The sequence below is a fragment of the Sporothrix schenckii genome (genome assembly GCF_000961545.1).
Source record: "Sporothrix schenckii 1099-18 chromosome Unknown Cont47, whole genome shotgun sequence".
NCBI lineage: Eukaryota > Fungi > Ascomycota > Sordariomycetes > Ophiostomatales > Ophiostomataceae > Sporothrix > Sporothrix schenckii.
Genome location: NW_015971148.1, coordinates 3,705,527 through 3,723,364, shown reverse-complemented (window position 1 = coordinate 3,723,364; position 17,838 = coordinate 3,705,527). Strand labels below are relative to the sequence as shown.

At 54.3% G+C, this 17,838-nt stretch overlaps 6 protein-coding genes across 6 annotated transcripts; 1 reads left to right on the top strand and 5 right to left on the bottom strand.

Annotated features, from left to right (window-relative positions):
* Positions 1-419: 419 nt before the first annotated feature.
* Positions 420-2,301, top strand: SPSK_04114 (uncharacterized protein; the record flags this gene model as incomplete). Its single annotated transcript, XM_016730925.1, has 2 exons — positions 420-1,020; positions 1,085-2,301. The coding sequence occupies 2 exons, from the start codon at positions 420-422 to the stop codon at positions 2,299-2,301; spliced, it is 1,818 nt and encodes a 605-aa protein (XP_016585730.1).
* Positions 2,302-2,648: 347 nt separating this feature from the next.
* SPSK_04493 (uncharacterized protein) lies at positions 2,649-3,512 on the bottom strand (the record flags this gene model as incomplete). Its single annotated transcript, XM_016731297.1, has 1 exon — positions 2,649-3,512. The coding sequence occupies one exon, from the start codon at positions 3,510-3,512 to the stop codon at positions 2,649-2,651; it is 864 nt and encodes a 287-aa protein (XP_016585729.1).
* A 27-nt stretch (positions 3,513-3,539) lies between these two features.
* SPSK_04405 (uncharacterized protein) lies at positions 3,540-4,628 on the bottom strand (the record flags this gene model as incomplete). The annotated part of the gene is made up of 1 exon (XM_016731212.1): positions 3,540-4,628. The coding sequence occupies one exon, from the start codon at positions 4,626-4,628 to the stop codon at positions 3,540-3,542; it is 1,089 nt and encodes a 362-aa protein (XP_016585728.1).
* Positions 4,629-5,607: 979 nt separating this feature from the next.
* SPSK_04241 (lustrin a-like protein) lies at positions 5,608-7,152 on the bottom strand (the record flags this gene model as incomplete). The annotated part of the gene is made up of 1 exon (XM_016731052.1): positions 5,608-7,152. One exon carries the CDS (start codon positions 7,150-7,152, stop codon positions 5,608-5,610), a length of 1,545 nt encoding a protein of 514 aa, XP_016585727.1.
* Positions 7,153-11,116: 3,964 nt separating this feature from the next.
* SPSK_04003 (5-methyltetrahydropteroyltriglutamate-homocysteine S-methyltransferase) lies at positions 11,117-13,662 on the bottom strand (the record flags this gene model as incomplete). Its single annotated transcript, XM_016730818.1, has 3 exons — positions 11,117-13,189; positions 13,278-13,435; positions 13,500-13,662. 3 exons carry the CDS (start codon positions 13,660-13,662, stop codon positions 11,117-11,119), a joined length of 2,394 nt encoding a protein of 797 aa, XP_016585726.1.
* A 1,492-nt stretch (positions 13,663-15,154) lies between these two features.
* SPSK_04121 (uncharacterized protein) lies at positions 15,155-17,023 on the bottom strand (the record flags this gene model as incomplete). Its single annotated transcript, XM_016730932.1, has 3 exons — positions 15,155-15,340; positions 15,405-16,868; positions 16,937-17,023. 3 exons carry the CDS (start codon positions 17,021-17,023, stop codon positions 15,155-15,157), a joined length of 1,737 nt encoding a protein of 578 aa, XP_016585725.1.
* Between the last annotated feature and the right edge of the window lie 815 nt (positions 17,024-17,838).

Here is a 17,838-nt window from a genome sequence, read left to right as displayed (position 1 = left end):
ACGTGACCGCAAAATAAGCAAGAACCTCTCACACAATGAGCGCCTTCCCAAAAGCACACAACCAACAGAAACTACAAGTGCCTTTGGCGATTAGGAAGCAGGAAGCATTCCGTGCAACCAATATATTTTGTCCACCGACCAGTCGCACACACTTTCCATCCAACCACAGACCACAGACCACGATCCTCGATTCACCGGCAACGAACACAGTCCATGGATTCACCATACACAGCCCGGTGACCATTTCGATTGGATATGCTTTGCGACCGGCGACGTTTGCGACCAACCCGCGGCGGAACTGCCATCGGCGTCCCTTGATCGACCTTTTCTTTTTTTTTCTTCTATTTTTCTTTTTGCTCTTTTCCCTGTTCTTCCTTTCGATACTCCATTCTCTTTAATCCCACATCCTCAATCATACAATGAGCTGCGACATCTGCGGGCGGCACTATCACCCCCAGCGGCTCCCGTTCCTCTGCGCCGTCGACGCCCGCAACCAGCTGTACGAGCCACGGATTGCCCACACTGTCGCCTTAATACACAACGAACAGCTCGAGGCGCAAGTGAACAAGGCACTCGGCGAGCCGTCCAGCGGTTCACCATCGACGGGCGAACACCAGCCGTCACCGAAAGTGCAGGCCGAGACATGGGCGGCCGAGCAGCAGGATGCACTCGACCGTGCCCGCGAGACGGCTGCACGAGCTGCCAGGCTGCGGCGGGAGATGGAGGACACACGCGCAGAGCTGGACCGGCGGCGAGACCAGCTGAAACAGCGCCGGTCGGACCTCGCCGCGGCATCCAACGGCACGGCCGCTCGGCGAGCGCGGGTGCAGGCGGACGTCGAGCGGTCGATTGCAATGACTCGCTTCAAGTGGAACCAGAGCTACGAGGCCATGGCAGCCACCCGCGGCTTCCTCTGCATGGAGGCGTCGAAGCTGTACGGCCTGCGGCGGGTCAAGAAGGGCAGCGCCATGCGCTACGAGATTGGCGGCTTCGAGGTCGTGGACCCGTACAACATGAACAGTAAGCCTCCACGTGCATATTGTGCCCCCCCTTGCACTTTGTCGCATGCAGCTAACAAATATAGATCTCCCCGCCGAAGTCATATCAACAAGCCTCGCCCACATCACCCACATCCTGGTGCTTGCCTGCCACTATCTCTCCATACGGCTGCCGGCCGAGATCACCCTCCCCCATCGCGACTATCCCCGTCCGACCATCTTCTCACTCGCTTCGTCATACTCACACGGCGAAGTGCCATTTCCGGGCTCGGCAAGCCCGTCGTCAAATACCGTCACCGCAGCAGCCGCCGCTGCAGCGGCGGCAGCGGCGTCCACCAAGCCCCATAGCAACCGCGACCTCTTCCAGCGCATCCCCCGTGCCCGCCCGCTCTACCTCGACAAGGCGCTCCCGCTGCTGTCCAAGGAAGACAGCCAGGGCCATGCCATGTTTTTGGAGGGCATTGCTCTGCTGGCCTACAACATCGCGTGGGCGTGCTGCTCACAGGGCGTGTCGATCGGCGACCGCACATCGTTTGACGACACCTTTAGCATCGGCCGCAACCTGTACTACCTGCTGATTGGCAACCAGCTGCTGAACAACCCGGCAGGACGCATCTTTTCGACGGCCGGGACGGGGCCGTCGGTGACGCCGGCGGCACCGTCACCCACGCCATCCAAGGCGACGAGCAACGGCGCCAGCGACAATTCTGGCGGCGCCAGCGCCGCGGACAAAGCCCCCGTGCCATCCATGGGCCGCTACGCACACGGCACGACGCACACGTTTTTGGGCGACGACACGGTCCAGACATTCAAGCTGCTGGGGCCCAACCGGCTGGCCGACCGGCTCAAGGCCAAGCTGAGCAGCGAGAGCATGATGCCAGACTGGGAGGTGCTCGAAGACGATGCCTGGGCCGTTGAGGACGAGGACCACAACAACATGGAAGACGGTGTGCTGAACCGCGTTGTAGTGTCGCCGCCACCGAACGGGAATGGCAATGGCAACGGCAACGGCAACGGCCGGGGCAGCAAGAGTACAGCACGCGGCGGTACGCCACCCTCGAAGAAGGCTGGCGGCGCCAGTGCGGGAAACCCCAGTGCCGTCGTCGTCGGCAGTCGCGTGCCCGAGCAGCGGCTGTTTGGCGTCGAGAGCGTGGCGACCGTGATGTCATCGGCGCTGGACGAGACGCTGGCGAATCTCGATCTTGAGAACCAGAGCCCGCGCGGTAATGGCGGCCGGACACCGTCGGACCGACCACGCAACACGGGCACGAGCGGATGGACGAAGCTTCGCAATCGGCCGTAGAAGAAGGGCATCCCGACGAGGGTCTCTGCTGCCCGCCAGCCGTCCATGTTGTTGGTTTGTTTTCTGTCTCTTTTTTGAGTTTCTGTAATTGTGCTTATTTTATACTTGGAGTTAAGGGCATATATCTCGGGTAACAACGATGGACTGGGACCGGACACACAGCATTGGAAAATGGGTTTCACAAACGGGATACACACGGGGAGGGCAGGATAAGCGTAGCAACTACATAGGCTCTCTCCTCTACGAGATACGAATACAAAGTATTTTGAAAGAATTCAAAATATACCTGACAGGTTTCACATATCTTTGAAAATAAGGCCCAGCAGTGTGCCCTTGCTGTCGTATCCTCAAAATGCATCCGATCGTGCCGCTGTTACGTCGTGCTCATACAAAGTGCGTCCATATCCTAGATGGCTTGCATGGGCCACACACATCAATGTGTCACTGACTTCATTGTCGATGGACGCTGTAGGGCCTTGTCCCATGGTCAAGCCTACCAGCGCCCTCTCCATCGTTCTCGGAAGTTTAATCTTTCTTGGCGACAGCATCCTCACTGTCGAAGCGAGGCCCGTCATCATCCTCGTACTTTTCTTATTTGCAAATGTGCTTCTGGTCTCCACCCTGAAAAGCGTGTCCTTCATGGACGGTTTGCTCGTCTCCGCCAACAACTTGGACTTGAATGCTCTCAGCAGACCCTTGTGTTCCGTACCGTGCTGCGCCCGCTGTCGACGTGTCTGGCAAGCATCTCGGTTCCACCACCCGCCCATCCGTGCACGCACTTTGGTCACGCGCGAGGCTTTGGAGAGAATTGGCGGCGATGGTGTAGGGACGTCCACGATCTCCATGTCGATGTCGAGCCGCAAGAGGGAGAACGAGTCGGAGAGGTCCGAAAACAACGAATCGTCGCTCGTATCGCTCATGGTGTCGGATTCGTCGTCGACGTTGTAGCCCCATCCATACGATATCAATGCATCGGGCGAGGGAAACCGAGTGATAAAGACCGAACTGTTGTCATCGTCGTCGTCATCGTCGTCGTTCTCGTCATCGCCATCACACATCATCGTATCAATCTGAATGGAAAGATCCGTCTCGGCCAAAATGTCCTCCATATAAACACTAGTGTCACTTACGTTGTCGTTGTTATCGTACGTAATATTACCGATGCTGGATATGCCCGCGTCAAACTCATTTTCGATGTGGTCCATCTGCATAATGTCCGCTTCAGAACCGACGTTAGATTATATGGGGGCGGTGTAAGAGTACGGGTCAATCCTGCCCCAGGCCATAATGTCCATGCGAGACAACGTAAAACATGACAGCTCGCCGCCGCCGCAGAGATTCGTAGTGCGTGCTGTATCGACGAGTTGGAGAGTCTTGCATGCTTGTCCTTGATCTGGCCTGAGGATTGTATTTTCAGACTTGCCAATATTCATAGGACGCGACGGTGGGGGCGAGGCTGCCGTGAGAATCGTCTCCTCTGAGACACCGGTGTCGACAAGAGGGCCATCATCCATCTTCCCATCCTCTTTGTCCACAACTCCGGCTGCTGCACATTCCATATCCTCTTTGAAGTTCTCTTCGATGTCCTCTTCAATGTTCTCTTTGATGTCCTCATCATCCATGAAAAGGCAAATCTCATGTCGCAACTTGCTGGGTGTGGTCAAAAGTAACGATCCCGTGCTGTACGTGAACAAGATCCGCTGTGTGCGCAGACTGCACTGCTTCAGCACCTGCGCAAACGCCGCTCGTTGTCGTAGCGTGTTTCGAAGCTGCATTGTCTTGGCCATATTCAGTGTTTTGCACGTAAACTTGTCCTTGTTTCCCCCGTCGCCGTAGCCGCCGCTACGATATGCCATGGTCGTCTTGCGTTTCTCGCCGGCAGTCTCGTCTTGGACCGTTTCGGCCTCATCTTTTCTCGGGCCTTGGTCCAACTCTTCATCGAGAGAGAAGATGGCCGGCTCTTCATGCCACAAGTCACCGTAGTTGGCTTGGCCTTGTCCGCCCGTTGATAACTCTCCTGGACGCGTCCAGTAGCATACACCGCTATGTTTGGGGATGTCGATGCTGTTGGTGGTTTGTACAGAAGCCTTCGATTCGTGGGTAGCTTCGCATGTCATAAATCTCGTTGGCCTCGACTTCGTATCCATGAGCCCAAAGGTAGTGACAAATGGACCGCAGAAGCCATAAAACACCTTGGCAATGACGGTGAGAAGAAGGTCGGCAGTGAGAATGCAGACCACCTGCAACCAGGAAAGGAAGCGGCGTAAGGGCGCCATCACGGATAAAGCCCATTCTTTAAACATGCCGTATGATTTGCTCTTGACCATCATCGCGAGCATTCGTTCAGAAACAACGATACGCAAAGATTGATAATGTGAAAGACCAAAAGACCGTCCAGAAAAAGGAACCAAGGTAAAAGGTGAAAAGATCTGTGCAGGAACTTGTCAAAGAAACACAGGCCTCCGGAAGCATGGAGGAGGTGAAATTGTACACATATATATGACAAACTCGAAAACTTTTGGGTCGGTAACAGAAAGTTTTTTCTGGCAGCCGTCGACGTGAATAAAGGCACTATATGCCCGTTTGCTGTGTCTTAAAGAAGCCCAGAGCGAAGGGAAGCATAGTGAGAGAAGAGAGAAAGAAAGACAAGCTGCGCGTCAGTGATCAAAAAATAAAAAATGCATAACTGTAAATAAATGGTCAACAATAATATTTCGTTTACATTTAATTTGGTAATTTGGTTAAGCGGGGATTGGCTACTTTGCGTCGCGGCCATCTCATGTTAGTGAATAGCGATGTCAGGAAGAATAAAGGTACATCGTAGGCATGTCTAATATCCGCGGGGGATGGATAATGGGACATTACTATGGATAGGAAAAAACAATTACTTAAAACAACTGTTTTATTCTTTTCTAAAAAAAAAACCAAGTTACAAAGCGTGCACATGGGTAAACTGTTCAATAATTGTATTTATACATAGGTTTGAAGAGAATACATGCTCGTCAAAGACTGTGGCCTTGACATCAGCGTGTGGGTTTTTGTTAACTGGTTTGTGTATGTATATACGTCTTTTGTTCTGAGAATTGTGGGCACATGAAATGGTGGCCCCACCATGAGAGATTGGTTTGTACAAGAGAAGAAAAAGGGTTGAAGAGAATATGGTACACATGGAATGTTAAAACGAAATCCAAAGAAAATAGAAAAATCAGAATCATAAGGCGTTCGTTCGAATCAAAAGACGAGGCGCAGTTGTTCGTTCGTCACACACAACAGCGGCCAGAAAGAAACAGGAACGACGAAAACCGTTTATGCAGACACAGTGGTGGTCAGGGTGACAACAACATCTGCAGAGCACTCCGACTCGCTGGCGGAGGGCGCAGCAGTGATGGCAGCCGAGCTAGCAGCAGTGGTGGCAGCCACGGTGATGGTGGATGAGACGACCGAGTCAGCCGAACACTCGTCGGCGCCAGACCCGTCGCTGGCATTGTTGCTGGAGCTATCGCTACCAGAAGACGAGGACGAGCCTGAGGAGCTAGAGGAGCTGCCAGAGCTAGAGCCGGACGAACTTGAGCCGGATGAACTCGAGCTGGACGAACTCGAGCTGGAGGAGCTGCCGGAACCAGCAGCCGCAGTTGTGGTGGCGGCAGCGTTGTTGTTGCCGGCAGCGCCGGTCACGGTCACGTAGACAGTAGTAGGAGCCTGGGTCACGGTGACCGTGGCAATGATTGAGCACTGCCCCTGAGAATCGATGCCCGAGCCTGAAGAACCGGACGAGCCAGACGAAGATCCCGAAGACGAGCCGGAAGACGAGCCCGAGGAGGACGACGAGCTGGAGCTAGAGGAGCTGCCGGAGCTAGAACCGGAGCTAGAATCGGAGCTAGAGCCGGACGAGCTCGAGCTGGAAGAGCTGCTGCTAGAGCCAGAGCTGGAGCCTGAACCAGAGCTGGAACCAGAGCTGACAACCGTGGTGGTCTGGACAACCTCGGTTGTCATGGTCGAGGTGAAGGTCGACGTGATGGTGCTGGTGACGACGCGGGTGCCTTCGCCACCGTTGCCGTTACCGTGGCCGTTACCGCCGCCAAGTGTCACGGTCACAACCTTCTGCGTCGTAACGACTATCTCGGACGTGACGGTGGAGGTCACAACCTGAGTCTTGGTGGTGGTGAACGATGAAGCGGCGTCAGTGGCAACAGCCGACGAAGTCAGAGTGGAGCCAGTGATGGCACCAGTGCTGAAAGCGCTGATAACGCTCGAGGAGATGGAGCCGACAGCAGTGATGGGGCAGACGGTGGTAGTGAGCACGACCGTGTTCGTCACGAGGACTGTAGTCAGGGCCTCGGCAGGGAGCGAAGACAGGGCCGCCGTGTTCGTGGCAGCAGGGCAGTTGGTAATGGTGGCGGCGCACGAAATGACGGTGACGACGTTGGTGGTTTGGACCGTCAGAGTGGTCAGTCCGCCGGAAGCTGCAGCCACGGCAGACGTCGAGATAAGAGCAGCAGAGGATGTGGTGTTGGCAAAGTTGGCAACGCTGGACGCGTTCACAGCAGCAACCGAGCTGGAAGCCGCGTTGTTGACAGGAGGGGGGGCAGATGACGAGATTGGCAGGACCGAGGAAGAAGACACAGCCTCAGAGGCGGCTGAAGAAATGGCCGAAGAAACGACCGAAGACACAACCGAAGACACGGCGTTGGTAGTGCTGTTGCTGACGATCTTGCCGCCGCCATTCTTGCCACCACCGTGGTGCTTGTCACCACGGGCAAAGACAATGTTGTGGCTCTTGAGGTTGGGCACATAGTGGGCCGAGGAGGCCAGGGCGTAGAGGCCGACAAGAAGGGCGTTGGTGAGCTGCATTTCGACGATGTAAATAAAACGAGACTGAAGTGTTTTCTTGGATGATGTTGGTGATGTGTAGAGAGCGATAAATATCCAGCTGGCAAGAAGAGAAAGGTTTCTGTACGAGGGTATCTTTGGCTTTGAAAAAAAAAGAGTGAAAGTCAATTCCACGAATAGAAGAAAGTAGTTAAAAAAGTTTGATACCGAGCTCAAAATGAGAGAAAAGGGTTGTAACGTTTTGTTTGGAAGAAAACTGTCTTGCAGAAGAGAATGGAATAGCTTAGCTAGAAGCTTTGAAAAAGAAGTGAAAGTGAAAATAAAAGAGAGTCGTTAAGACTGGACAAGGTGCGGAAAGTGAAGAAAGAGTGTGAAAAGGATGACGAGGAAAGGAGAAGAAAAAAACTGAAGACAAGAGGGAGAGATCGAGGAGTATTTGAAGTTGGATATCTTGGCGCCATGTCGACGATATGAATGTCATTGATGTCGTTGATGCAGCCCCTCTTCTCTTACACGCATCCTTGTTCAAGCGGAAGGCGGTGTTAACTTGGACACCATGCTAGCCGCCGCCCTGGTCCAGCCGAGGCGAAGCCTCTCCTGTCTGGGATATGCTGGGGGTACATCTGGGACACAAACCCCTGGGTCAAGGCCGTCCCAGCGTATCCACCCGTCCCAGATCCCTGTTCACGATCTAGGTACCACCCTTCCACCCTTGCGTGCATGGACACATAAAGAGTTAAGCCACCTGTCGAACCAGCAAAAGCCAGGAAGAAGGTTCGTTCGCATCTGTTAACACGCTGATCATTTCCGAGGCGAAGAAAGAAAAACGAAAGAAGGGGGGAGGGAGGGCAGCAGAGGCATGAACCGCGGTGGATCTTATTGACCAACTATGATCTGCGAAAATCACTGCCACCATCCGCACAACTTTTGTCGTCTTCCGTCAACTCGGCAGACGCCGTCATGCCGATGCACATGTTGCCGTTGAGCTTGAGTTTAGTGTCGAATGTGTGAACTTATTGTCCGCAAAAGAGGTTGTTTATGGAGGTCAACAAGGACTGCCTGAAGGCCCAGAAGCGAAGTCAGAGAGGCGTAAAACACTGTTACGTAACCCTCTTTAGACATTAATTTAAGACTCGGACTCAAGACATCATAGAGTCTACGCTGCTAAGTGGTATCCCGAAATGTCCCATGCCCACCGAGAAGAACAGACAGCGACAGGATGAGACCCTTCACGTAGACGCTGGAGGAGAAAGGTAACGCTGGCAACGGGATGTCTGGTCATGTTGCAAACCATCAATGACGGGAAAAGCAAATAGTGAGGGAGGCGTCATTGCTAGGGTCGCGGAATGAAATTTTTCTCTGGCAAGCTTTTGGCGAGTTTTGTCCTGGCGGTAAACTGTCTCGTGAAGTAGATGAATGTATGAGTGAGTGATTTAATAAAAGGTAGTCCTTGACAAGCTCCGATTGGACCACCAGAAGCCAGCGTATCCGAGGACAAACATTGACCTGGTTTTCAAACTGTTTGACAATGAAGAGGCTCAGCACGGCCCATGTGGTGGGGTGTGAACACCACTGACAATAACAAGGGCCAAGTAACCACCTGGTGTTGACACGACGATGCAGGTGTGCGACAAAAAGGGGGTGAAAGTATGGCGTATTCCGTAACTGTTGCTGATGTGAGTATTCCTTTTTTATTTTATTTTTTTGCGGCCAAACATTTGCCTCTCTTACTGCTCGGCTAGATACAGTCCAGGGCACAACGTAAAGACGCACATGGAGTGTCCTTGGCCCACTGACAGACAGGTTTTGGAAGATTTGCGTGTGCTTGTACACAGATGCCCTGGGAACAGATCATTAGGTGCATACCCATCCGTACCTGGTCTTGCTGGGTCGATCCTCGTCCAATGTCAGGATGATCGGACACCTGCGCCTCTTCGGAGTCCAACGAAAAGGCGCGCGGAAATGCTGGCACAAAGCAGACAGAAAGACGGAAAGGTACTAGATGAGAGCGGTGGTCGAGGCCGGATCGACGCGAGGATAGGCTCGTCGCTCGGGCAGAAAACAAGAACGCCTGTGGCCTGATGTGAGGTATGACAGGACGGCATGAATGATCTGAGCTAGGAGGACGAGCAAAGCCACCAGGAGTTGGGGGGCCGGACCAGACAGGTAGCAAGACAGGCCGAAGGACATGAGAGCAAAGGCCAAACAGAACAGAACAATACAGCTGATCTTTCGGTCAATGGTCGGTTGTTGGCCACTATTATCTGTGGCCACCCACTTGACTGGCAAACAAATAGTAATCTGTGAATCAAGGTGCAACAGAAGTGGCCAAACGGTGGGCAAAATGAATGGAAGCAAGGGTGTCGGTATGAGAATTGGTCGCAGATTTGGGTTTGTGTTGTCTGAAGCAGGACCCAGAAGTCGATGTTGATGGTGAGAAAGGGGGAAAGGGAACGGGGCAGTGTTGACGGGCGACCTGCTCAGAGCAGCAGTTGAAACCATTCGCTCCTGCCTCAACGTATCTCACACGCTTGTTGACTCCACAGAAAAGAACAGAAAAGAGAAGGAGAGGAGGGGCTCCGACAGTGGGAAATGGCATAATGAGCAAGAACGATGCGTGAAGTGGTGCAATAACTCTACGAGAACCAGTATTCAATCCCGCTCTTGAGGCCTAGACCTAGTGGCCCTTGCCTGGTCTCGTGGTTTTGTGTGAAGACGTGGTCTTGGTGGTATTAGTGACGGGGCCGTCTTTCCTAATTGGGCGACATGAGGCTCATGTCTCCTGCCCCTGGAGTATGTGAAACGCGCAAAAGCGGCGGCCTTCTTTTGCGCCTCTTTTGCGCCTCTATATTCTCTGCTGCTTCCCTAAGAATGTCCCTGTCCCAGGATCCCGGTCGATACGTCTTAACCCACCACCCTCCAAAGGCATCTTGCAAAGGAAATCCCCACCATAACGTCTGCCGTCGCGCCATGGTATCGTGTGTCAAACACGACAACATGATTGAGCCTTTCTTACGGCACCCGCAGCCCACAAGCATTTTTTACAACTTGGGCTGCTTATTAGGCCTTCTGCACGAAAACACAAAAATGCAAAACACAAAACACAAAACATGAAATACCTGTCCCCGGCCTCCCCCTTTGCATGGCCTCCATCTGGCCGACCCTGACAGCAGCATTGGTGGCTGTCCAGCCAAGGCCTGTATGTACCCAGTCGTTTTGTGTTATGCAATCCGTCCCAATTCCGAATAACCTTCTTTTCTTTGCTGGTTTTCTTGTCTGGCCTCTGCCGGCCACTCGCAATGCGCAGCGCGGCTTGGCCCAGTTCACACGAATTTTAGGCCTGGCCCAGACCGGTCTTGCGCAGCGGTGCTTGTTTTGGATCTGCATGCCAAGTCGTCGCTCGTTGAGGAGACGGCTTGCATGGTCGCGGTGCACATCGCTATTGCAGTTTACTTTGTACGGCATATTCGTATCACTTTTCAAGCTTGGTCGACCGTGTTGCGTTTGTAAGTGGTCTTACATTCTTACTCCTTATTGGAGTTGAGCTATCAAACTAAGACTAAGAGTCGTCTTCCACTCTTGTCGACCGTGACAAAGAGTACACTCCATATGGGTATCCGGTTGAAAAGGACTGTCCCCTAATAATAACACCGTTTGATTGCAAACCTTCCATAATGCCCTTCCCTGCCTCTAGAGTACCCTTCGTGTAAACAAAATGTTGAATGCTTTTGTCCCAGCCAGCTTTTGACGTCAAATGAAAGGAGCAAAGATAAAAACCAGAAACAGAAAAACAATCGTGTCCAAACGCCGATGTTGAAATCGAACCGTGCCACACAGGAGAGAGTGCCACGGAAAGATGAAGCGAAAAAACTGTCGTCTCACATAAATGGAACTGAAAAATCAAAATGATGAAATATGCGCAAGATGAGTGTTGAAAAAATAAACATCGTGGGGAACAAAAGGAGGAAAGCAGAAGCGCCGCACTTTACTGCTTCGAGTACTTCTCGCGGAAAGCCTTCGCAGCGTTGACCATGTTGACCAGGGCAGCCTTGGTCTCGGTCCACTGGCGGGTCTTGAGACCGCAGTCGGGGTCGATCCACAGCTGCTCGGGCTTGAGGAACTGCAGCATCTCCTCAATGCGGTCATGGATCTCCTGCTCGCTGGGAATGCGGGGCGAGTGGATGTCGTAGACACCGGGGCCGATGTGGCGGGGGTAGGCCGAGTCGACAAAGACCTTCAGCAGCTTGGCGTCCGACTTGCTGTTCTCAATGGACAGAACATCGGCGTCCAGGGCAGCAATGGCGTGGAAGAAGTCCTGGAACTCAGAGTAGCAGAAGTGCGAGTGGATCTGAGTCGAGTCCTCAACACCGGTGGTGGACAGGCGGAAAGCCTTGACGGCCCAGTCGAGGTAGGCCTCACGCTCCTTGCCGGAGCGCAGGGGCAGACCCTCACGTAGCGCAGGCTCGTCCACCTGGATGACGTCAATGCCGGCCTTCTCCAGGTCGACGACCTCGTCGCGCAGAGCCAGAGCGAGCTGCTCGGCCTGGACAGACTGGTGAACGTCATCACGGGGGAACGACCACCGCAGGCAGGTGACGGGGCCCGTCAGCATACCCTTCATCGGCTTCTTGGAGACCGAGGCAGCGTACTTGCTCTCCTTGACGGTCATGGGGGCAGGGCGCGAGATGTCGCCGACAATGATGGGAGGGCGGACGCAGCGCGAGCCGTAGCTCTGAACCCAGGCGTGCGTGGTGAAGGCATAGCCGTTCAGGCGCTCACCAAAGTACTGGACCATGTCGTTGCGCTCCGGCTCACCGTGGACGTAGACATCCAGGCCGAGCTCGTCCTGGATGCGGACGTTCTCGTCAATCTCCTTCTCGATGAAGCGGTCGTACTCGGCCTCGGTGATCTCGTTCTTGGTGAGCTTGTTGCGCTGCAGACGGATCTCCTTGGTCTGGGGGAACGAGCCGATGGTCGTGGTGGGGAACAGGGGCAGGTTTAGCTTCTTCTGTTGCTGGGAGATACGCTCAGGGAACTCCGACTTGCGGTTGTAGTCGGCGGGCTTGATCTGGGCCTGGCGCTCCTTGACCTTGGGGTCGTTGGTGCGGCTGGAGGAGGCACGGGCCTCCATGGACTTGGCGTTGGCAGCGAGCTGCTCGCTGACGGCGGCGGGGCCATCAGTCACGGCCTTGGCAATGACGGCGACCTCGCTGGCTTTCTCGACGGCGAAGGAGAACCAGTCGGCAATCTCAGGGTCCAGCTTCTTCTCGCTGGCCAGCGTGTGGGGAGTATGCAGCAGAGAGCTGGAAGTGGCGACAATGACGCGGTCCTTGCCAAGCTTCTGGATAGCGGCCTCGACGGTCTCAACAGCGCGCTTCAGGTTGGTCTTCCAAATGTTACGGCCGTCGACAACACCGACGGACAGAACGGTCTTGGGGCCCAGGGCACCAATGACGGCGTCGAGCTGCTCAGGGTTGCGGACCAGGTCGACGTGGACGGCGTAGACGTCCTTGGGGACAGCCTCCAGGTTGTGGACAATGTCACCAAAGTAGGTGGCGAAGACCAGCTTGGGCAGCTTGGCGGCCTCGGCCGCAAAGTGCTCGTAGGCGGTCTTGAAGGCGGCCTTGGTCTTCGCGGGCAGGTCGAAGACCAGGACGGGCTCGTCGATCTGGACGGTCTCGGCGCCAGCCTCCTTCAGCTGGGCCAGGAGGGCGTCGTAGACGGGCAGGAGCTTCTCGAGCAGGTCAATGGGGTCCACGGACTGGCCACGGTCGGCCTTGGCCAGGTGCAGGAAGGTGACGGGGCCGACGAGAACGGGGCGGGTGGCAATTCCAGCCTCCTTGGCCTCGAGGAACTCAGCAACCGCCTTGGGCTTCTCAACCAGAGAGAAGGTCTGGTTGTCCTGCAGCGTGGGCTTGACGTAGTGGTAGTTGGAGTCGAACCACTTGACCATCTCCAGGGACGGCAGGTCGACGCCGTTCTTCTGGTGGCCACGGCCCAGGGCGAAGTAGGTGTCAATGGCATCGAGCTTGGCGCTGGTGTACCGCTCAGGGACGGCCTGCAAGTTGTTAGTGCGGGTTCCAATATAAGGGCAGCTTGAGAGCAAAGCGAGAACAAATCTGAGAGAAGAGCTGAGAGAAACGTACACCAAAGTCCTGGATGTGGCTCAGGACCTGATCGTACAGGGCAAAGTCGTTGCTAGGGATAACATCGACGCCGGCATCCTTCTGGATCTTCCAGTGAGCCAGACGGAGGCGCTTGGCCTCAGCCAGGAGGTCAGCCTGGGAGATCTTGCCGCCCCAGTCTGCGATTGTTAACCATCATCCTTCGTATCCTGAGCAAAGGGAGCGAGGACGGAAAGAACATACAAGCCTCAGTAGCCTTCTTCAGGTCACGGTTCACACCCATGCGGGGGAAACCGAGGATCGATGACTGAACCATCTTGTTGTGTGGTGTGGGGGGTATCTGTGGGGAGAAGTGACTGAAGACAGGAGTTAGCAGGCGGAAGAGAAGACGTGAAGAAGAGAGCATTGAGCGAGGCGTGGTGAGGAGAAAATAACGTGAGGTTGTGAGATCCTGAGTTCGTGAGAACTCGGGCATCTGTACACTTATGGAGAGGAAGAAGGCGAGCCATGGGAAGATATTGTGCTGGAAGCATGTGATACGTACAGAAAAGTCCGTCCGGAGGAGAATCGTCGGATGAACAGAGAAACGTGAGAGCGTATGGTGAAAGGAGAGGGGGGAAAAGAAGAAAGGAGGGAGAAGAAGAAGAAGGAGAAGAAAAGGAGGCGAAATCAAAAGGCGGGATGTGGGAAGGCGAAGATTTTTTAATAGCAGGAGCAGAGAAGGTGCAAGCGGCTAACAGGGCGGTGTGATAGTGGGAGGGACAACGCGGTTGCCGTTACTGTCAATTGTGTCTTCTCTTCCACATGCTCCAACGTGCATGCTTTCTCACTGGTTGCTGCGCTACGGGAAGGTACAAAGGGACGCGAAATTAAGAGTCAATTACTTGATACGGAAGTTTGCGTAGTGCGAGTTACGGGTACCACGAGAAGTGAGAAGGCACAAGGGGAGGAAGTGCACGAGCAGGAACGGTGAGCTCGTTGGGGAAAAGTGGGTGAGCTCCAGCACTCTTTCTCCGTTTCTGCAGTTTCTGTATGACAATACGTCGTAATTACTCAACAAATGTGCGCCGGAAAGAGAAGGCGGGGGTGGACAAAAAGGAGCACGAACCAGAGGAGAGGCAAGAACGACTGGACTGTCAGGCTGGGGTGAGAAAACGATAATTGAGAAAAAACTTTCTATGGTGGGGTAGTTCTTTCCTCATTCTGATGGCGCGATGTGGGAGTCTGATTCTTCTCCTGATTCGGAGGGGCAAAGAAGCTGAAGGAGGGGCGGGTGGGCGAGACCGGGTTTTCTGACTCTGTGCAGTTAACGGTCGCTGTAAACGCAGGTCCAGAGCTCCGTTGCGGGACGTATAGGAGCTTCTTTGTGCTGACGTTGCCACTAGCACGACATAGCGACATCCAGTTGATTAATTTGAGGTTTCCAGGGCAATCCAAGAGATCAATTGGTCAATTGCAGAACACTAATTGCAATTGATCACCGTTTCGACAGCATGGTCCTGGCGTTTACGAGTTTATTGCCGTCCCCGTTGCAGTTCCTTCACATCTTAAGATCTACTGGGCACTTTTTGGAGTCAGAGCCTATTCCCAGTTTCTCGAATTGGAGAAGACGGGAGAGCTTCGCTTGCAAGAACGGCACAGATGGCACGGTTACAGGAGGGGGGGGGGGAAGCATGGGATGGCCAGAATCTTGGCTCTTGGGACGGGTGCCGCCAGAGACGGTTGAGCCGCTAGCACGAACACTGTTACAATATCAAATATGCAGATTTGCAGACTTACGCTTGCGCCGTATTAATCGTTCAATTCATTATAGCCTCGGGACAGCGGGATCGGAGCAGATTGGAGTATATAGTGTACAAAAATTAGGGCACCCAAAATCAGGCCCAATGCTTTGGGCTTTACGGGCCGAGAATGATACGCTCATATTTTTCAGGATCAAGCCGCTGGTGAAGAACGTGCTGCAACGCCGCCTTGGTCTGGGTCATGGCGGGCAGGACGCCAGCGATCTGCTGAAGGTTGCTCTTGAGACTGTCCATGTGGTTGCTGAGTTGCGCTGCCACTGTAGATAGGTCCTTGTCGAGATGCTGTATTATTTGTTAGTGGGGGCCCACACGATACATGGGAGACACGAGTAAAAAGAAGAAATACCTCAAAAAGACCTCCGTTTTGACTCTTGTCCCTGCTCTGTCCGTTTTCGTTATTCTCATTCTCGTCCTTGCCATGGTCGTTGCCACCCAAGGCAGGCGCTCGTTTCGCAAGCTCCACAAATTGCAGGCTGTCGTCGTTGCCCCCTTTCAGGGACCTGTTGTCGCCGACGTCCACTGGAGCTAGCACGTGCGCCCGTCGTGTTCGATCGCGCCACGTGCGCAGGTCGGCCTGCGCGTTGGTCTCAAGCTGCCGCAACGCAGCATAGTCGGCCGCCAGTGCCTCTTCTTCGTGTTTGCGCTCGCGCTCGAGCAAGGCAACGGCATGCTGCAGCGGACTGAGCTGCTGCTCGAGAGCATGAGCTTCCTCGACGGCGCGCTCAAAGTTGAAGTCGGCCGCGAGACCATTGCGGTCGTCGTCGGGCAGTGGCTTTGTGCTGGGGCGTCCGCGACGGGACACAATGTGCACCGTGCCTGGTGGGAAGGGGATGCCTTTGACGAGCTTGGATCGCACGCGGCGCGTTACGCTGGCAATGGCCTGCCGCGTTTGCTCCTGGCGCCGCTCCACGGCTGCACCACCTCCGCTGGCGCCGGCGTTGGCGCCGACGCGCGATATGACCGGCCGTGCACACTCTTCCAGGAGGGACTGTACGGCGGCAATGGCTTCGCGCTCGAGCGGCGCCCACTTGTTCGCCATGGTAGCGAGGGGTATGTAACGCGTGCGGGGGACTAGCTGAGCAAAATGCTGGCTCGGGGGCTGAGCGCGTCCACCACCACTCTGGCGGCGTCGTCGCCCTGCATCCTCAGCCCTCTCTTCTGGATCTTGATCTAGCTCTGACGGCTGCTCAAGCTCCGGTTCTAGCTCCTCAGCAGCGTCTCTGGTTCTGTCGCTGTCTTCGTCGCGCTGCTTTGGTTTTCGACCACGCTTTCTCGTCTGCTGTGGACTGGAGGTCAATGTCTCGACAGCGGTCGTTTCCGCTCCTACTGTCTTTTCCGTCCTCGCTCGCTTCTTTGTCTTTGAATGTTCGGCTGGTTTCGTAGTCTTTGTCGGCGGTGGCACCTCATCTGCAGTTGCACTCGCTCTATGTGGCCGGCCAGCTTTTCGCTTCGGGGTATCGGCTGATGGTTCTGCTACTGTACGCACCCTGTTGGCTTTTGTCGTCTTATTTGTCTTTTCTGCCTTTCCTGCTTTCGATTTGGATGCCTTGGCACCCGTAATGGTCACAGACGACGACTCAGGCTGCGCGCTCGGTCCGCCCGTTTTTGACGAAATGTTGCCGTCACGCACATTTCTGTCGCGTCGGCTCCGTCGTGGCTCTGGCTCTGGCTCGGCCTCTTTCCGGGCTCGCTTGCTGGGCCGATCGGCTTCAGCGTCAGTATTGGCCTTGCGGCCGCGTTTTGTTGTTTTCTGTGACGCGCCCAACGCCGTTGCACCTTGGTCGCTTCCAAAGGACGTGTTTATTCGAGCCTGAGTGGTGAAAGGTGGTATTTATTAGCTTGATAAGTCGTAAAACAACATCCTCAAGAGGCGGAAACATACCATTGCTGCGATGTATTGTTGGAGCCTTGTGTCGTCAGGTTGTCGCGTCTCAAGATCGCGACTTTTGAGCGCGCCCAGGCCATTTACAGCACATGGTGCTCGCTATCGTTATCAACATCAGTTTCTAGTGATTTGTGGGGCAGCCTTGTGGTTGCCTTTGCGTGAGAATCACGTGATATCAATTGGTTTCAGTTGGCAATATCTGTTGTCATTGAACGGCATGGCCTGCCATGAATATAGTGGATAACGAAGCTCGTTAACATTGACCTTTTCCCGGTATCCCATAATAACACGATTCAAAGGGCTAGCTATCTAAATTCTCGCCATTCCTGCGGTCACATCCTGCAAAATGCTTCATATTACAGTGCAAAAACCTCTAAAGACACTTTATCCGTAATTAGCAAGAGCTAGCTGGTCCCCATCACTCGAGGCGACCAGTCCCCGCAGCCCACTAAACTTGTCCACCGAGCAGAAGCGATAGTTACCAAAGTCTCAGGCTTGACAGGCTGACAGGGCAGGAGCTATGGCAGCTCCTGCAGAGCTTGCGTTATTGTACTGCGGCCTAGTCGCCTCTCCACTGCGGAATTAGTATGCCGTACATTTGCGCTGTATGCTGTTGCAATCCCCCAGAATACGAACAGCCCATGCAGCGTGAAGCCCAGGTTGGCATAACTTTTGTCATTTTCTGGAAGAAAAATCAAAACTTCCGCATGGTTCTATGGCTCCGCTTCTGAAGGAACGCACTCGTCTTCCAGAGCAGTGAAGGTGTTGCCAGGTCGTTCCTTCCCTCATCTTTTGGCAGTTTCTGCTTCACTCTGCCTAGTTCCCCGCTAGCGTGATTGGCACTGTCCGGCCACTAAAATTGCACAAGAGGTTGCACAGTGATCAAACAGTGGTG